The 16,171-nt window shown below is 41.0% G+C and overlaps 1 protein-coding gene across 1 annotated transcript in view; it reads left to right on the top strand.

The window, feature by feature from the left end:
* SCIN (scinderin) overlaps positions 1–16,171 on the top strand; it is a 50,605-nt gene that overhangs the window by 17,096 nt on the left and 17,338 nt on the right. The window contains exon 4 of the mRNA XM_082046831.1: positions 2,480–2,629. Within this exon, the coding sequence (XP_081902957.1) occupies positions 2,480–2,629 (150 nt within the window). The remainder of the gene's footprint in view (positions 1–2,479; positions 2,630–16,171) is intronic.

Raw genomic sequence — 16,171 nt, 5'->3', positions numbered from 1 at the left:
AGCATTTTTTTTTTTCTTGTCTTAAGCCTGCAGTCACGTTGATGAAGGCAAGCTAAAAACCTCACAGCTTTCGTTGCATAACATCTGAAAGTTGAAAGGGATCCAGTTCTGGGAATTTGTGTAATCCTGACATAAGCCTAAAACTTTGTTTTTGAAGGATGCCTCCAAAGGGAAAGGAACTTGGCTGTGAGAGCATTGAGTTTCCAAGCGGGTGAAAAGTAATATTAGAAGTTACTAATGCTGTTTCGCAGGCAGACGGCATCAATGTTAGCTGTCTTCAAAACTTTGCATCTGCTAGTGCTGAAAAGCTGTACTTCATCTCTCACTTGTCTCAAGCCACCATTTCAAGTATTAAATAACAATAGTGCTCAGCAGAAATAGCTTTAAAAGCTTTTTTTGAATGAGACAGGTTCTAATCTGAAATCTAAGTTTTATATGGTTGTATATACATAGTGAAACTAAGACCCCAGTAATTTACTCAGTGAGGTCTCTGATTAAATCCTTGTTATTTGCATTGTGGATCAACACAAAACAGTTAAGAATTTTTTTTTTTTTAAGTTGAAAATGACTGTTTACTTTTATTTCTGTGCTATTTGATAGAATCATGTGAAGAAGAATCAAATTAATTTATTCCAGAAGAAGGGAAGGGGGCAGGAGGAAAGCAACCAGCCAAACCAATGAGTTTCCTTTTCCAGCTCAGGCTCTAGCAGCTCTGCACCTTATGTCCTGCCTCTTCTCAGTAATTTTCATCAATAATCCACCACTTCCCTGGGGAGATTATTTCAATGGCTGATTATTCTCACTGTGAAAAATTTTCCTCTTTTGTCCAACTGGAATCTACCCGGCAGTAACCTGTAGCCATTACCCATCATCTTTTCCAGTGTGACTCCTTGTAAGAAGGGAGTCTCTGTCCTCTTTGTAGCCACCCTTTAAATACTGGAACATGGTGATGTTGTCTCCCCTAAGTCTTCTTTTCTCAAGGCTGAACAAACCCAATTCTCTCAGCCTTTCCTCATGTGGCAACTTCCCAGTCGTTAGATCATCTTTGTGGTCTTTCTCCGGGCCCTCTCCAGTCTGTCCATGTCTTTCTTGTATAGGGGGGACTAAGACACTTTTAAGATTTGTCTGGACAGGTTGCTGGGCCATCTTGTCTAGACTGTGCTTTTGCCAAGAAAGGTTGGACCAGATGATTCTTGAGGTCCCTTCCAACCTGGTATTCTATGATTCTTTAAGACTGAAATCTGAATTTGTGATGCAAAAACTGGGGATCCTTGGCCCGTGGTGTGACTGGATTAGATGACCTGTCTCAGTCTGGTTATGGTGGCCCTTCTTCGTGAGAGGTTGCTTGGGAACATCCTCCATTCTGGTTGAATTGCTCTTTCCCTGTCGTACACGGGACATACCCATTCACTACATATTCAGCCAGATAAAAGAAAGGCCTTGGAGGTCCATAAGATGCTATCTAGGAGTGGGCTACTGCCACCAGAGCACTTGCCCATCAACATGAAGAGCTACTGCTGTGGTGTCTGAGGAGCAACTTGTAAAGATGGCAACCACGATGGGGTGGAGTGCACCTATGGGACTTAGACCTAGTGGCTGTGGTCCCTGAATGGAGGCATCTACTACAGATGTGTCTCTTTATTTTAGTTCCTGAGGCAGGAAGGTGGACAAGGTATATGTCCATCTTCTGCTGGGGAGGAACTTGGTGGTTTAACTGACCAGAAAAACTGCATAGTCCTCATCTGTAGATCTTTAAAAGGATTTTCTAATAATGTTTGTGATAAGTACAGTTGGAAGGGCTTGCATTAGTCTGAGGTTAATAAACTTTTATGAGCATTGGAACAGCTGTACACTGAGGAAAAAAATTCCAGTGAAGAAGACCTTTTATTGAAAACATCTATGTCATCTGTTTGCACTTGAGCTCGTTTTGTGGTTTGATGCAGCTGAGTGCGTGAAAAGCATATTTATACAGAAAAAATCACAAAAATAAAAACTGGATTGGAAATCTAACTTTATCATTGAGTAGCAAATACAGTCAGAGTTTCCCTTGAGATTTTGAAATTACTTTGTTTCTTGCCACAGATGAAAATCAGCACTGTTGAAGTAGCATAGAAGAGGAACAGACATGTAAAATAGAAACAACTTGCAGTAGCAAATTCAGGACTTTCAGGTTTTTTAGATAGCTAAACATATATCAGCCTTTGGGATAAAACTCAGTTAAACCAAAACCCTGACTATTCTGGGATCAAGCAACCTCCTAATATGTGTATGCTAAATTACATTACATAAATATCTTGCATATTGTAAATATCTAGGTGACATAGTAAATATCTTCTGGAAAGTATTTCTGGAGGATGTAGCTTCATGGATGTTCTGGACATTTAGATTCAGTAAGATAATTATTAATAAAATATTAATTTCATAATTTTGCTCAGTGTTGAATCTATTGCTAATGTTTGTGTGCTTTTAATTATTTTAGGAAATCTATCAGTGGTGTGGCTCATCATGCAATAAGTATGAGCGGCTGAAGGCTACTCAAGTTGCTGTTGGCATTCGGGACAATGAACGAAATGGAAGATCTAAATTAATTACTGTGGAAGAAGGCAGTGAACCAGACCAGCTCATAGAGGTATTGTAATATGTGTAGCAGTTACTGACATAGCTGTGAATAAAATGTTTTTACATCTCAAGAATAAAATGGCATTGGGCTCAAACCTTACGTTCTTGAAAAACTCCAGGAAGTCAGAATTAAGTTATGGTAGGCCAGTTTATACTTATTTTCCCTCCTTATCCAAACAGTGTTAAGTTTATTGGGCAGTAGAGTCTGAGATAATTAATCACCTGAGAATACTTCTTCAAGAATTAAATGTTTGATTTTTTTAATTACCCATAGGGTGACTGAATTAATGGTACAGCTCATACGTGCACCACACTATCTGCTCTTGTAAGGGAAGAGTAGGATTGAGGTGGGATAGCACCAAACTACAGGAATAACAAAAGATCACTGTGTCTGGGTTGTCAACAAATGCAGCAAATTGCATGGAGGTCCAGGGGGACCAACATGCTGCTTTGCATAACCGCTTCCATTGCAAACTCTTATGGAACTAGACTCTAGTAACCCTACTAACCCCTTTCCTCAAATGTTCAGAATGTTCAACTGTTTACTTTAAAAGCAGAATTTAGATTTTATAACTGCATTGATAAAAGCAGATTGAAAAAAAAATCCCCAGTTTATGGCATTTTCGGATCTTGAAAAAGTTAACGAGCACTGATATGTTGTTGCAGGCCACACACTAATAAAAGCATTGTCACTTGGCATTTGTGTGCTAAATTAAGCTTTTCCATTCATTCTCTAAAAAGAAGGAAGAAGGAAGCAGGGTCATAAGGCAGTCCTTCAATCAAATGGAAAATGTACTGTTATAATATTATCTTTTATTTAGATTAACTTCAGGAAGTAATGCTCATGGTGCATGCAGGTATGCCATTATTTTTGATGGTGCTTACATTCAATTTTGTCACATGGACATGAGCCAACAACGTGCACTTGCAGCCCAGAAAGCAAATCGTATCTTGGGCTGCATCAAAAGGAATATGGCCAGCAGCTTGAGGGGGATGATTCTGCCCCTCTGCTCTGCTCTGGTGAGACCCCACCTGGAGTCCAGTGTCCAGCTCTGGAGCCCTCAGTACAGGAAAGATATGGACCTGTTGGAGAGGGACCAGAGAAGGCCACCAAGATGATGAGAAGTCTGGAACACTTCTCCTATGAGGAAAGGCTGAGACAACTGAGGTTGTTCAGCCTGGAGAAGAGAAGGCTCCAGGGAGACTTAAAAGTACTTAAAAGGAGCCTGCAAGAAAGATGGGGACAGACTTTAGAATGACCTGTTATGACAGGACAAGGGGTAATGGTTTTAAACTAAAAGGGGGGAACTTTAGGCTAGACATGAACATGAGAAAGAATTTTTTGACGATGAGGGTGGTAAAATACTGGCACAGGTTGCCCAGAGAGGTGGTAGATGCCCCAGCCCTGGAAATATTCAAGGCCAGGCTGCATGGGGCTCTGAGCAACCTGATCTGGTTGAAGATGTGCCTGCTCATTGCAGGGGGGGTTGGACTGGTGACCTTTGAAGGTCCCTTTCAACCCAAACTATTCTATGATTCTATTCTATAACTAGTTATTGTCTAAGCAGCAAAACATACTGGGTGCTGAGCCCTCAGCCCTTGGCCATGCCAGCTGTGGTGACCCCTTTGGATGATCTGTCCATCTGTTTGCAAAAACATTTTGCCTGTGATGTGAGCACAGATGTGGCTGTGCTCGGAAATAGGGAGATGACACCCAGTGTACTGGAGATTTTTGAAGGTAAACAAAAAACGCAATCCTCTATCTGGCTTTTTACTTCCTTTTACAGACTTCCGATGCCAGCTCTGTGTGGCGCACATTTTACAACTATAACTGCTATGAAAAGAGCATTGGTTGACAATTAGAGCCCAACCTCTCACTCCTTATTAGAATCACAGTGCTGGGTTGATGCCCGCTGCGGGTCACAGATGGGTACCACTGCGGGAACCTGCTGGCACGGTTCCCTGGCAGTAGCCACCTTCTGCCAAGCCCAAACTGGGTCTGCCGCTCGTGGCTCTGCACAGGGCTGCCAATGGGATGGGCTCACGTGTGGGTTGGGAGCGCTGGTCAGGACAGCTGCACTTTGCACCTCTTATCTGACTGTGGTGCAGAGGAGGAGTCAGATTTTGATGCTGCTGCAGTGAGGATGCGTGCCTGCCACAGGGATGGCTGTCAGAAGGCCAGCTGCCTCCTCCTCCTGATGGGCTGTGAGTCACAGGGATGTGCTGGGTTCACCCGGCATCTGTTTGCCAGACATTTTCAGCTGGGTGCAACTGTTTTGTAGTAACCTTGACACATGATTGCAAGCAGGAAAAAATGCCAAGGCTGGATTTTGATCCTGTAGTGCATTGTTGTTGTATCAGGGAATAAATCTTCACTTGCTCAGCAGTGTATGGAAAAGTTTCTGCTTTTCCTTTTGCATTGTGAATGTAGAGTGAAGAAAAATGGGTAGGTCAATGCATGTAGGTTCATGGCTTTTAACCACTACCGCTGTCACGTGCCTGATTTGAGTGAGTTTGTCTGCAGCCAGCGTTTGCCTTCTAGCCTGCATCGTGCTGGGTAGCTTTGCTTCTGGAAGTGCTGCTCACATAACCAGGTCTGCAGCTCAGCTGTGGCTGTCCCTATCAAAGCTCTGAAATGTGCTGCTAGTAACCTAGCTGGGTAGTTAGCTTCGCAAACATAAGAACTATTAATCTATGTTTCTAACCAAATTGTATCCCATTCCTGTTGATCTTCATTGTGACTTCTCCTTGTTCTCACAAAATTGTCTCTAACCTGCTGTAGCAGTTGCCCAGGCTGATTGCTCTGAAACCAGCACTGTGCTTGTTTCTTCACTCAGCATCAGGAAAGATGGATTTTTGCATCTCCAGCTTTCTTAGAAAAAGATTGACTCTTTATTTTCCTAGGGAAAAGAATTATGTACTTTTAATATTAAATTTGTCATCTGCTATGTCACTTACCTCAGAATGAGATTTCCTAAAATTATTTGTGCTGCTAAATGCCAGGAATGATTCCCCGTCCCATCAGCTAGAAATCTGCTCCCATCTCAGTGGCTAAACTTGCTTGGGCACAGCTGCTAGAAAAGTGTTCACCAGGTGGGGGCTGACACACCCACCACCAGTAGCGACGTAAAGAGCTCATAGTGACCTATACCTACTCCATAAGCACAGAGTTGTGTCTCTCAATCAGTAAAGCAAGACTGGTCTGCCTACCCTCCACCATGGAGGCAAGACACACAGGTTGATTAGACAAACCCTGACAGACTTCTGCAGAGGCAGCAATGGCTGAGCCAGGTTGGTGTTGCCTGGCCTGCCCACTTTCCTGTTGGGATTGGGGAGCCCTGGGTGAGGTGAACTAGCCTGACAAGGGCCATTGACTGCTTTCAGCTACCAGGACCTCGGAACAGGTTGGCACTTCTTCGACAATTTGGACGTGGGAGAGAGCTGTCTGGAGCACGCTGTAGGGCTGGCTGGGTGAACAGCTTCCTTCCCCTGGGAGAGTGGCTAGAAGCTGGGTATATGAGCAGTTTTGACAGCAGCAAACACAAAAATTCAGTTGAGTCACCCAAGAGAAAGTTGCAAAGCATCCAATCCTCCATGGGTAGTGCACCAACACCTTGATGTGGTATCATACCTCTGGGGAGAAGTAGGAGAGGAAGAGAAAGTCTTAGTATATTTGTTTTACTATATTTGTGTAATTTGAAATATTAGATACCCTAAAAGACTTTTAGATTGACAGCACTATTCTGACTACATAGACTCATCTCACCATGATAGATTTTAAATATCACAGGCAGCTGTGACCGTCTGTCTGCAGGTTGTAAGTGCCAACGAAAAAGTAAGATAAACTGAGTTTTAACTAAGTATTGAGCCTGCGTCTGTGCCTTCTACTTAATCATGAAGTACTCAGCTAGCACTTTGCAGGATGGTTCTTGTTTTCTATGCAGTCAAAACTGCCTGATTCTTAGGACTGTTTTATTGTTTTCCCACAAATTACTTCCTTAAAACTGCAGCTCTTGGTAGCCTGTGATTGCTGCAGCTTTTACTGCTGAGGCTTTTGGCTTTTGTTTCATTTTTGTAAAGTTTTTTTGATGCCATGGCTGAAACAATGAAACCTGAGAAATGTGACTACTGATGTCTAAAACCACAAGAAAACGAAAGATCATGTTAGCACCCATCTTTGAAATTGTTCTTCTGCCTTTAAGCAAGAAATGCTGTGACTTTTGTTTACTCAGCATTTCCAGTTGTGTGCCTGGTTATTTTAGAGTTCTAGGGGCCTTACAACAGGTGAGTGCAAACTCAGTTGTCATAAAATACTTGTGTAAATATTCAGCTAGTTTAAATATTGAGCAACAGAGGGGAACCTCTTCCTCCTTTCTGATAACGCAGGCTTTCTCCTCCTCCTTTCTTCTTTCAAGCTCGTAAGAAATGCTGCATTCTGAGAACTCCTGAACACCATTGTGTTCAGTGATGATTGTTTTTGCCTGTGGTGTGAATAAATACTTCACTCAGAGGTATGGGAATGATTTGATCATATTACAGCCAGTCACACCTTTCTACCTCTGTAACTGGAAGGAACTGGTAGCACTACACTGTTCTAACTTGGTCATGTGGATAACATCTCAAGAGCACAAAAAATAAGAGCCCAAAAGTTACAGAGGCTGTAGAGATCCAAATAATGCAAATGTTGCTGCAATGTCAAGCTCTGGTAAACCTTAAATTAGCTGGATAGATGTCTGAGCATACAGACACAAAAACAGGACCACCCTCTCCTTCCGTGTTAAATTCAAGACCCTAAAAATTATTTGCTACAAAACAAGGAGAACTTCTAGTGAGGTAACTGGGGAAAATCACAGTGAGGTAACTGGGGAAAACTAAGGCTTGCTGTGGCTTGTGACTAGCACAAATGGGTTTGACAGTGCAAGGGCATGCTTCTTGGAAGGAGCTTGGTGGGTTCCTGCCGTGTCCGGTCCTGTCACATGAATGATTGCATAAGGCTCGAAGAGCAGCGTGTTGCCCCTGTTTTGGTACCTACTTCTTTCCCAGCAAGAGCAGGATCTACCATCACAGCTCTGCAAAAGCAAAAACTACTGCTGCTCTCATGGTATAACCATTTCTTTTTGTGCCCTTGCTTTTGGTTGTATTATGGGGTGAAGTTATGCTAAGGAGAGGCTGGTTTGTTTTGTACACAGAGGAGTGGAGGAACAGTAGGAGTGAGGCATACACAGGAGGAGGAAGAGGGCTAACTTCTTTTGTGGAATACAAATTCCAGGCATTTGTTAGGGATTAAGCAATTGTTTAATCATGTAGCCTGTACACTGTTTTACTCAAATGCCATGATTTCATAAGCAATGACTTGCATATAACTATTATCGTCCAGCGTGGCCTATTCACTAGCAAGAAACTGCCCAATATGAAAGTACCTTAATGCAGAAATATTAGGGCAAATTGTATATGTCTTTGGGAATATGGAAGCATAAGTAGTATAATGAAATAAATACTAGAAATGAATTTCAGTCCCAATGCAGAGGCACTATTGAATGGTCATGTATGAAGAAAAATGAAGCTGTGGACAGAGGGGTGAGGACAATGGGAATTGTGCCAGTCCCCAGTGCAAGGACTCAGTCAGCAGTCAGACTCACACACAAAAGTTAACTACATATTCATGAGAATGTAAAGACTTAAGAAAGCTAATGGGCAGAAAATAACAGAACTACCAGCTTTAGTTAATAGCTGTAGTTGCACTTGCTACTCAGATGAACAGGTAACTTTCTCAGGCTGCTTTGAAACTATGGGTCAAATGTACCCCTGAGGAAGACAAATACACTTCTTCACTGGAACAGTTTTGGATACATGCAGACATCAGCAAAAACACAGTTTGGATTTTCACATTTTGAGTAATGCGTTTGTAGGGTATAAACTCAGAATAGTCCAGGGGGGAGAGTACTACACATGCTTGTGCTCCTTTCACAGCAACATCTGTCCAATCTGAGGAGTGGAAGTTTACAATCATTATACTGTTTAATTAAAATTTATGATGGGCTATGAATGTGGATACAAAGTACAAACCCCTTGCTCTGCAGGGAGCCAGTTTCAAGCTGTCAAAACCAGGCATCCTGTTTTCTTTCTAATTACTTAGTGTATCTCCTTCATTAAGGACAGTCCTTTTTCTTGATGCAAATTTGCATTTAAAGGATTCAGTTATGCAACCTGATCTCACGCATGGCCTGGACTTCAGCGTAGCTTACCTGCTTTGCACCAGCTGAGTATTTGGCCTAGTGTTATCCTCAGGCCCAAGCAGAAAATCAGCAGGGGTTTTGCCCAAGAACAGCAAAGGCTGGTAAGGAGGATTCATCAGCAACACTGCAAATTGTTCTTAAAGCTTCAGCCTTGGCTGCCTGAGGCCAGGTACTTAAATGACAGGGAATTGAATAGGAGCTGCAGGTGGCAAGTACATCTGAAAGTCAGGCTTTCAATTAAGTCTCTAAATACAGATTTCAGTGCCTGCATTAGAAATTTTACTTCAGAAAATGTTCAGATGTATTGTACTGCATGGCAGGAACTAAATAGTTTATGAACAGCTCTAATAATAGATAGTTAAAAACCTAATTTCTGATGCTAGGAAAGATACTTCTATACTAGGTATTTTAGTGAGTTTTTTAAATCAAAAGGCATTTCTGGAAGTGCTCACAATTAAATTATAACATGTTTGGTTTGCATTCTTGTGGGTAAGAAACCCACTCATCTTCGTTATGTTTTCTTCTTCAGCAGCTGTAGTGCTTGCGGGGTTACCACTTTAGTCAATTATAATCTTATAATCACATGTTAGAATATTAATGGAGTTTTTAATGGCATTTTTCCTTTCTGTGCTAGACTATCAAGAAATCTATTGATGAAAGCGCACTATAATTTTCAGTTATTAAATGAGCATAATTAAGAAGACAAGGCCAAAGAAAAGAGTTGTTAGCAGTTATCTCCACGTGGAGTTGTTAGCAGTTATTTCCGTGTAATTTCTAGCAATGGGAGGATTTCATGGAGAACTGAAAGAGCAGAGTTTCCTTGTTGTCTAAAAAGATGAGAGATATGCTGTTCTTGGAATCCAGCATCTCCCCAAAATAAATATACCTTGAAAGGAATGTTTCTTTTTTCTCTTTTCCTTTTTCTCTTTTCCCTTTTCTCCTTTCCCGCCCTTTGCCCTTTCCTCTCCTCTTTTTTCTTTTTTTTTTTCCCTTTTTTTTCTTTTCTCTTTCTTTTTTTTTTGTTTTTTTTTGCCACTGCCTCATCACAGCCCCTGTACAGAGCAACTCGCAAGGGATCTCTGCTCAAGTTTGCCTTTGCATTTTCTTCAGTGAAAGTTCTGCAATGCAGGAAGGTCTCTGGGAGGAAAATTTTGTAGTTTTTTTTCAGAGGAGGCTGAAAACAGGTTGCTGTTCTCTGTCGAGTCCATGTAACACTGGAGTAAAAGTCCTCTCACATTTTGGCATGGGCGAAGAACAGCTGTACAGAAGAAACTGTTCCATGTGTTGTGGGATCAGTTCAGTATTTCTACCACCACCACCGAGCGTGTAATGCTGAAGAAATATGTAAATATAATTATTGTGTTTTCTGCAAAGCAGGTTATTAGGGGCAGGACTTTTGTTTACATAACTGCCTATGACTTTGATACAACCTGGCTTTGCCTGTAAAAATGAGAGGTAGATAAAATTACATAGGATGAATTTAAATACTGCAGTATCAATGCTGGAACTTCTAATTTTTAAGAGCTCTAAATCATAGCCCCTTTGTTGAACATTTTGCCTCCTTTACACAAAATTTCAACCTAAAACCAGAAATTAGTTAGTGGAGGGCACCTAAACTAGCTGGAGGAAATTATTTGTAAGGAGCTAAACAGGATATATCCCCTATGCAACCAGGTGAAAGAAACATTCTTGCTCTCTTTTTCTGTACTAATAAAAATTTATTTCAAGATTCATGAGGAGACATTAGAGAAAATTTATCAAAATACTCTCTGATTTGCTTTCTTAAATGTTAAGAGTCCAAATCTGTGCTCTGTCTTGGATGCAAGAGTTTGGGTGTCGCACCAGAGAGGATCCCCCAGCATACCTGATCTATTGGGCTGTATGGGACTGGAAATGCTGAGCTTGTCCATACAGCCAGTGGTGCATGGGGAAAGTATTTCAGTGCCCTGAGTTTTCCACCTTCTCATCTCATGGACTAAGTGCTGAAACACCTTGCTGAAGCTCGCTCTGCTCGCTCTGATGCTGCTACATATCACAGCTTCCAGCCTCTCCATCCAGCCACTGGGAACACTGGTTTTCCTGCAGGGTCCCTGGCTGCCAATCACCTGCAAAGTGTTTGCCATATTCCTCTTTTTAACCCACTGTGGGCATGGTCCAGCCTGCATGGTGGCACTGCAAATGCCCTGCTGCAAAAGTAAAGGCACTTAAGGAACGAAAAGCTGGGAGTTTTGTGGATTTTAGCAGATAAATAATCCTTGTGTCTGGAGCTCCCTGTTGGTATCAGTTGCTGGTTTATTTCCATTCTTTTCCAATACTTAAGCATGCACTGTCATGCAGCACAGAAGTTTTTTTTGTCCGCCAGGCTTTCAAACTGAGATCTGCAAAGCTGCAAAGACTTCAGCGTGTGCCTAACTTTGTCCCAATAAAGCAGAAGAAACGGGCATCTCAAGCACATGTGCAAGTCTCTATGGGATTCAGATCTCATTTCTAATACTTCTGCTGGTATCAGAGAATGTAACAAAGGAGTAAGATTAAAAAATGAGGTAGAAGTGATTAGTACAAATACACAAAAGATGTAAGGGTGATTACTTACTGTATTTTTAATATGCTGCAGGTAGGCAGGTCGCTGAACAGCTCGATTCTCAATTTTCAGCAGCCATAATGGTTACAAATATTCTGCTATGTTTGCATAATTACTGCCATTCACCCTCCTGGTTTCTTTAGATCACTGTTCATCTTGGAGGCATCCTGAAAGCCAGACATTTGAAGTTAATATAGGCTGGGGGTTTCCTCAACTAATTTCATGCATACCTGATCTCAGTGTAAATAGGTTGCTTAGATACTGCCAGCTGTGCAGTCCCAGCAGGACAGAAGGTAGCTTGTTTTACCTCGGAGGCAAACTATTGAAAAACATCAAATTTGTACTCTCAGGACTGATCTAGATACCTTTTTTTGTGAACATGTTATCCATGGCCTGTTGCACAGAGCAGAAAATGAATGTTAGAATATAGTTATCATACCAGTAAAGGCTTTATATTCAAATTATCCCACACAGATATGCAAAGTTGCAAATATGGTATGAAAAACTGACAAAGCCTAATGCCCTATTTTTAGGAAGTTAAGCACAGAGCTATGAATAAAATTATGATTTGCATTTGAAATTCCTGAGACAACAGAAACTGGCTAAAAACGTAGGCCGTAATTTATGTGTCAAAAGTGCCGTTAGCAACTGATGCCTTTTGCTATTTTATAGCAAGCCAAATGCATACAGATCAGGTACCTTAATACCAGGAAGTCCTTGCAATAACTTACATGGTAAAACAAACAAACAAAAAGTAACAACGTGCCAGAACCATTTGTTAGCATAAAACATCCTTGTGTCCTTTTCTTAGTACATTATGGCTGTTTCCATCATATTTTCAGCCTCTGTTCAGGGAGGTGGGAGGTCTTGTGTTCATGGTGAGCATGTAATGACATCTGTTGTTGCTGGAATTGCTAGTGAGAGGCAATTTCAGACAGAAACCCTGCTAGCTACCTGGGAACAGTTTACTGAAAGGAATTTTTTTCCCTGTTGGGAGTGTGAATGCTTGCTCAGATTGATGGGAAGAGTTCCAGGTTACAATAACCAGTGAAATAAGCATATTCAGCTATTCATAATCTGGCCAATGTCAAAAGTCGTTTTTGTCTGGACCAGAACATCCTCTGCAGTGGTTGTGCTCTGGCAGGAGAACCAGTAACCCAGAATGATTAGAAAAGAAACTGTAGCTGATTGCTTTAGCAGCAAAGCCCTAAAGCCATCCTTGCCTGGTGACCCTCTTGGCATGCGTCTATGTTGGTACCAGGGTCAGCCAGGTGGTTACTAGGCCGCATCATGTTCATCCTTTCCCCTCTCTGCTTGATTCTTTCCTTTTACTGGTTACTGGTGTAGATATTTGGGGGATATTTATTTCAGAGAGAGATTCCTTGTAATATATTTATTTGCTTTGAAGAAGGTTAATAAAAATCTAAGCCTTTATGTACCAATGAGTTCACGCTGAGCCTTTAGTTCAGACCTGCTGTTCTGCACAGAGGATTTATTCCCTGTCACAGACTACACATGTCCCTTGAGCTGGCAGGAGCAGGATATGCTTGCTTATGTCACAGCCTGCAAGAAAGGACGAGCTACTGATCCTGCTTGTTTTCCAGAAGTATTAAGTAATAAAATGTCAGGGCCACAAGACAGCTTTAAGCTATGTAAATATCTTACTTTTCTTTCTAATGCTCTTAGCATATAAAGAGGGGCATCGGAGTGTGTTTTTGAGAACTGACACTTGGGATCACAGCCACAACAAATAGTTCAGTTTCAGACTCAGCAACCTAACCCAAACTGTGTATAGTAAGAAGAAACACAAACACAGTGCTAGTGTACACAAGTTAAACTGTACAAAACTGGTTTTCTCTCTTAATTAACCTTCACCTGACCTGTTCTTCAGGTATTGTTTTCCTAGTTGGATTTTCAGCCTCACTGAACTCTTTAAACTTCTTGCTCTCATTAAATTAATAACTATTTTATGATGCAGAGCTGGCTTCTCCAGTTATGAAGGCAATGTTTGCTAAATTTCTTCTTTTGATGAGCTTATTTTTAATTATTTACTTTGTCACATTCCTACAGATTAGAAAACTTGTCTGTGATTGCTTTTATTCATTTTTAAGGGCAACAGAGTGGAATTACACTTGTCAGTAAAAGCTTTGGGTCTGTATTTTGCACTTCTCTGAGGGGGTACAGATATTTACAGAGAAGAGCTTGTGCACATAAGAATATGAAAAGCTATTATGGTTTTGCAGGCAGGATAAGCTACATTGCATTTACCACAAGATAAGAGTGAACTTGGGCAGTTGTTGTAGAGGAACTAATGTTCTGTTGGTTTCTACTCTGATATTCTTGAGCTAGCTGAAGAGCATCAACACAGAGCTTTAACAGAACTTAACAAAACAAAACTTTTTAAATTAATGCAGATTGACTTCCTGTTATACCCCTCATAGACAACGTCTGAAGGTGTGAAATTAATTAATACTTTTGCTAAAATAAGGCTAACTCAGCAGTCTAGTGCTGTCATTGAGAGGTAGGCTGGCATTAGGTATAGCCATGTAAAGCAAGGTAGGCTTTACTCTAACCAGCTTTAGGCGTATCTTTTTCTGAGATAGCTACGGAGCAGACTAAGCCTTGGGTGGTTAAACAACCTCACATATACCATGAAGTTAGAGTACGCACACCAGCGGTCACTGCAGAAAAGCGGCACTACTCCTCTGTGTGCCTTTGCTGAGGCCAGAGCTGCTCATGCTTTTCTTCAGGACTCTGATGAACCTGCACGCAGGAAGCAATGCTGGGGAGAGGTTAAGCCTCATCTTGTGGTGGAGCAACAGAGAGCGAGGGATGTTTTGACACCTTAATCTGTCAATAGCAGAAATAGTTAAGTGATATGAAGAGTCTCTGTTGTTTGGAAATGAGCAGCTGCAAAGAAAGATGCTAAGCTCAAAGAATGCAGAAGCTGGGGCATGGGTGTGCTTTCAGGGCCCGTAATTATCCTTTAGATTATTTCTACTGGAATAAAGAATAATAATAATAATTATAATAATTTAAAAAGTGTTTTCAAAACCTGTGCATGCACCTGTGTGTTTATGAGACGTATGGTTTGAAGTCGACAACATGGTTGATGTCCAGGGAAAAGCGTGGCTAGGCTGTTTTGCGTCCCCAAGAGAGAGCTGCTGTTTTCAGGTGCATAGGGTGGATTTGTGGGTGTGAATTCTTGGAAGCTTTGTGAGTCAGGGTCTCAAACCTCAGAGCAGCCCAGGAGAGCCAGCCTAGGGCTGTCAGTACACTGAATCTAAGATGTAAAGACCCAGTAGAGCAACCAGACTGTCTGTAAAGAGAGAATTATATGAGCAGTGTCTTGTGTCTATAGCTACCATAGGATTTGTGTGAAACTAAGAGAATATGTAGATAAGAATCAGAAGACTCAGTGTCCTTTAAACTATCTGTTGGTTCAAGTCTTTTTATTGCAGAACCTTGCTGAAAAGCTTTGTGAGCCTTTGACTATAGTCTCAGCTGGCATGATTTGTTTTCTTTTTTGATGCATCACATGAGAATTATCTTTATAAAGGTGAGGTGCCCTGGAGAGCTCCAACTGAGCCAGCCATATGCTTAGGTAATGATACAACCCAATTCCAGCATAGCAGTTAGCTGTTGTTCAATACACATTTCATAAACTTCTTGATAAAATTATCAGTTGTCATAACATCCAGGCATATGTGTGGCTACGTGGGCTCAGCCATAGCACTGGAGTTTGCCTTAGGAGGAGGAAAGACAACTTCTCTGGAAGGCATTTATTTGGGACAGAGCTTAACACTTTTTTTCAGCATAAATTGCTTTCTGTTTAAGCACAGAATTTTTTTATGCCATGATCTGCCTCATCCTCCAGTCTATAAGACAAACTGTCTGAAATTATTGCATGTTGGGAATGACATAAGTTGTTTCTAGCAATACAAAAGTGTACTAACTATATGTATTTCATAGTGTATCACTTCATATATTGAGTGTATATATAGTGCATGCTGCATCTCTTCACATTTGGTGTCTTCACGTGTCTCCCATCATTTTAAACTTGTATCATCTTCTGGATGTATCATCTTCTTCACAATTTTTTGTGTTTCTTTGGGTTTTTTGTTTGGTTGGTTTTCTGTAAATACCTGGTTAAGCAGGGAACTAGTGAGTATGAACTTCTGGAAATGTTATTAACAGGACTCCTTTATCGTCTTTATTGTTACTGCAAGTCAAATGTCATAAAAGCTTCAAAAGTATTCAGTGTCTGTTCAGGTAAAGAGGCACGCCTGTTATTTGGCAATTTTCTGACCCTTGCATTATAAATACAACATTATTGGTGGTGCTGTACTGCTTGTGTGTAGGCTGCTGATTAGTGTGAAAAGCCCCACTTGACCTATACATTAATAAATCTGCAGCCATGTAGCATGAATTCAGGAAATGCTGACTGATAGCTACTGAAGAGCTACTGGTAACATCTTTCTGAAACACTCAGGGCATGACTTTCTTTTCTTCAATGCATCACCAGTAAAATAGTTTTGCTTAAATTGCAGCAATCACACTTAACGGGGCTTTTTAAAAAATTATTTTAGGGGCTTTACCAGGTCAGTAAACTTCACAGATGGCAGATTAATATTAAATATTTAGGCTATATTTTTTTCCAAATACTTTGCATCTATATGATTTGTCAGGCTTCCCTGTTATCAAATATTTACAGTGGTTTTTCATATGACTCCAT

This window comes from Streptopelia decaocto (genome assembly GCF_964273445.1).
Source record: "Streptopelia decaocto genome assembly, chromosome: 2".
In the NCBI taxonomy this organism is placed as follows: Eukaryota; Metazoa; Chordata; class Aves; order Columbiformes; family Columbidae; genus Streptopelia; species Streptopelia decaocto.
Note: the sequence above shows the minus strand (reverse complement) of the source record. Positions and strands in the feature narration are given on the sequence as shown.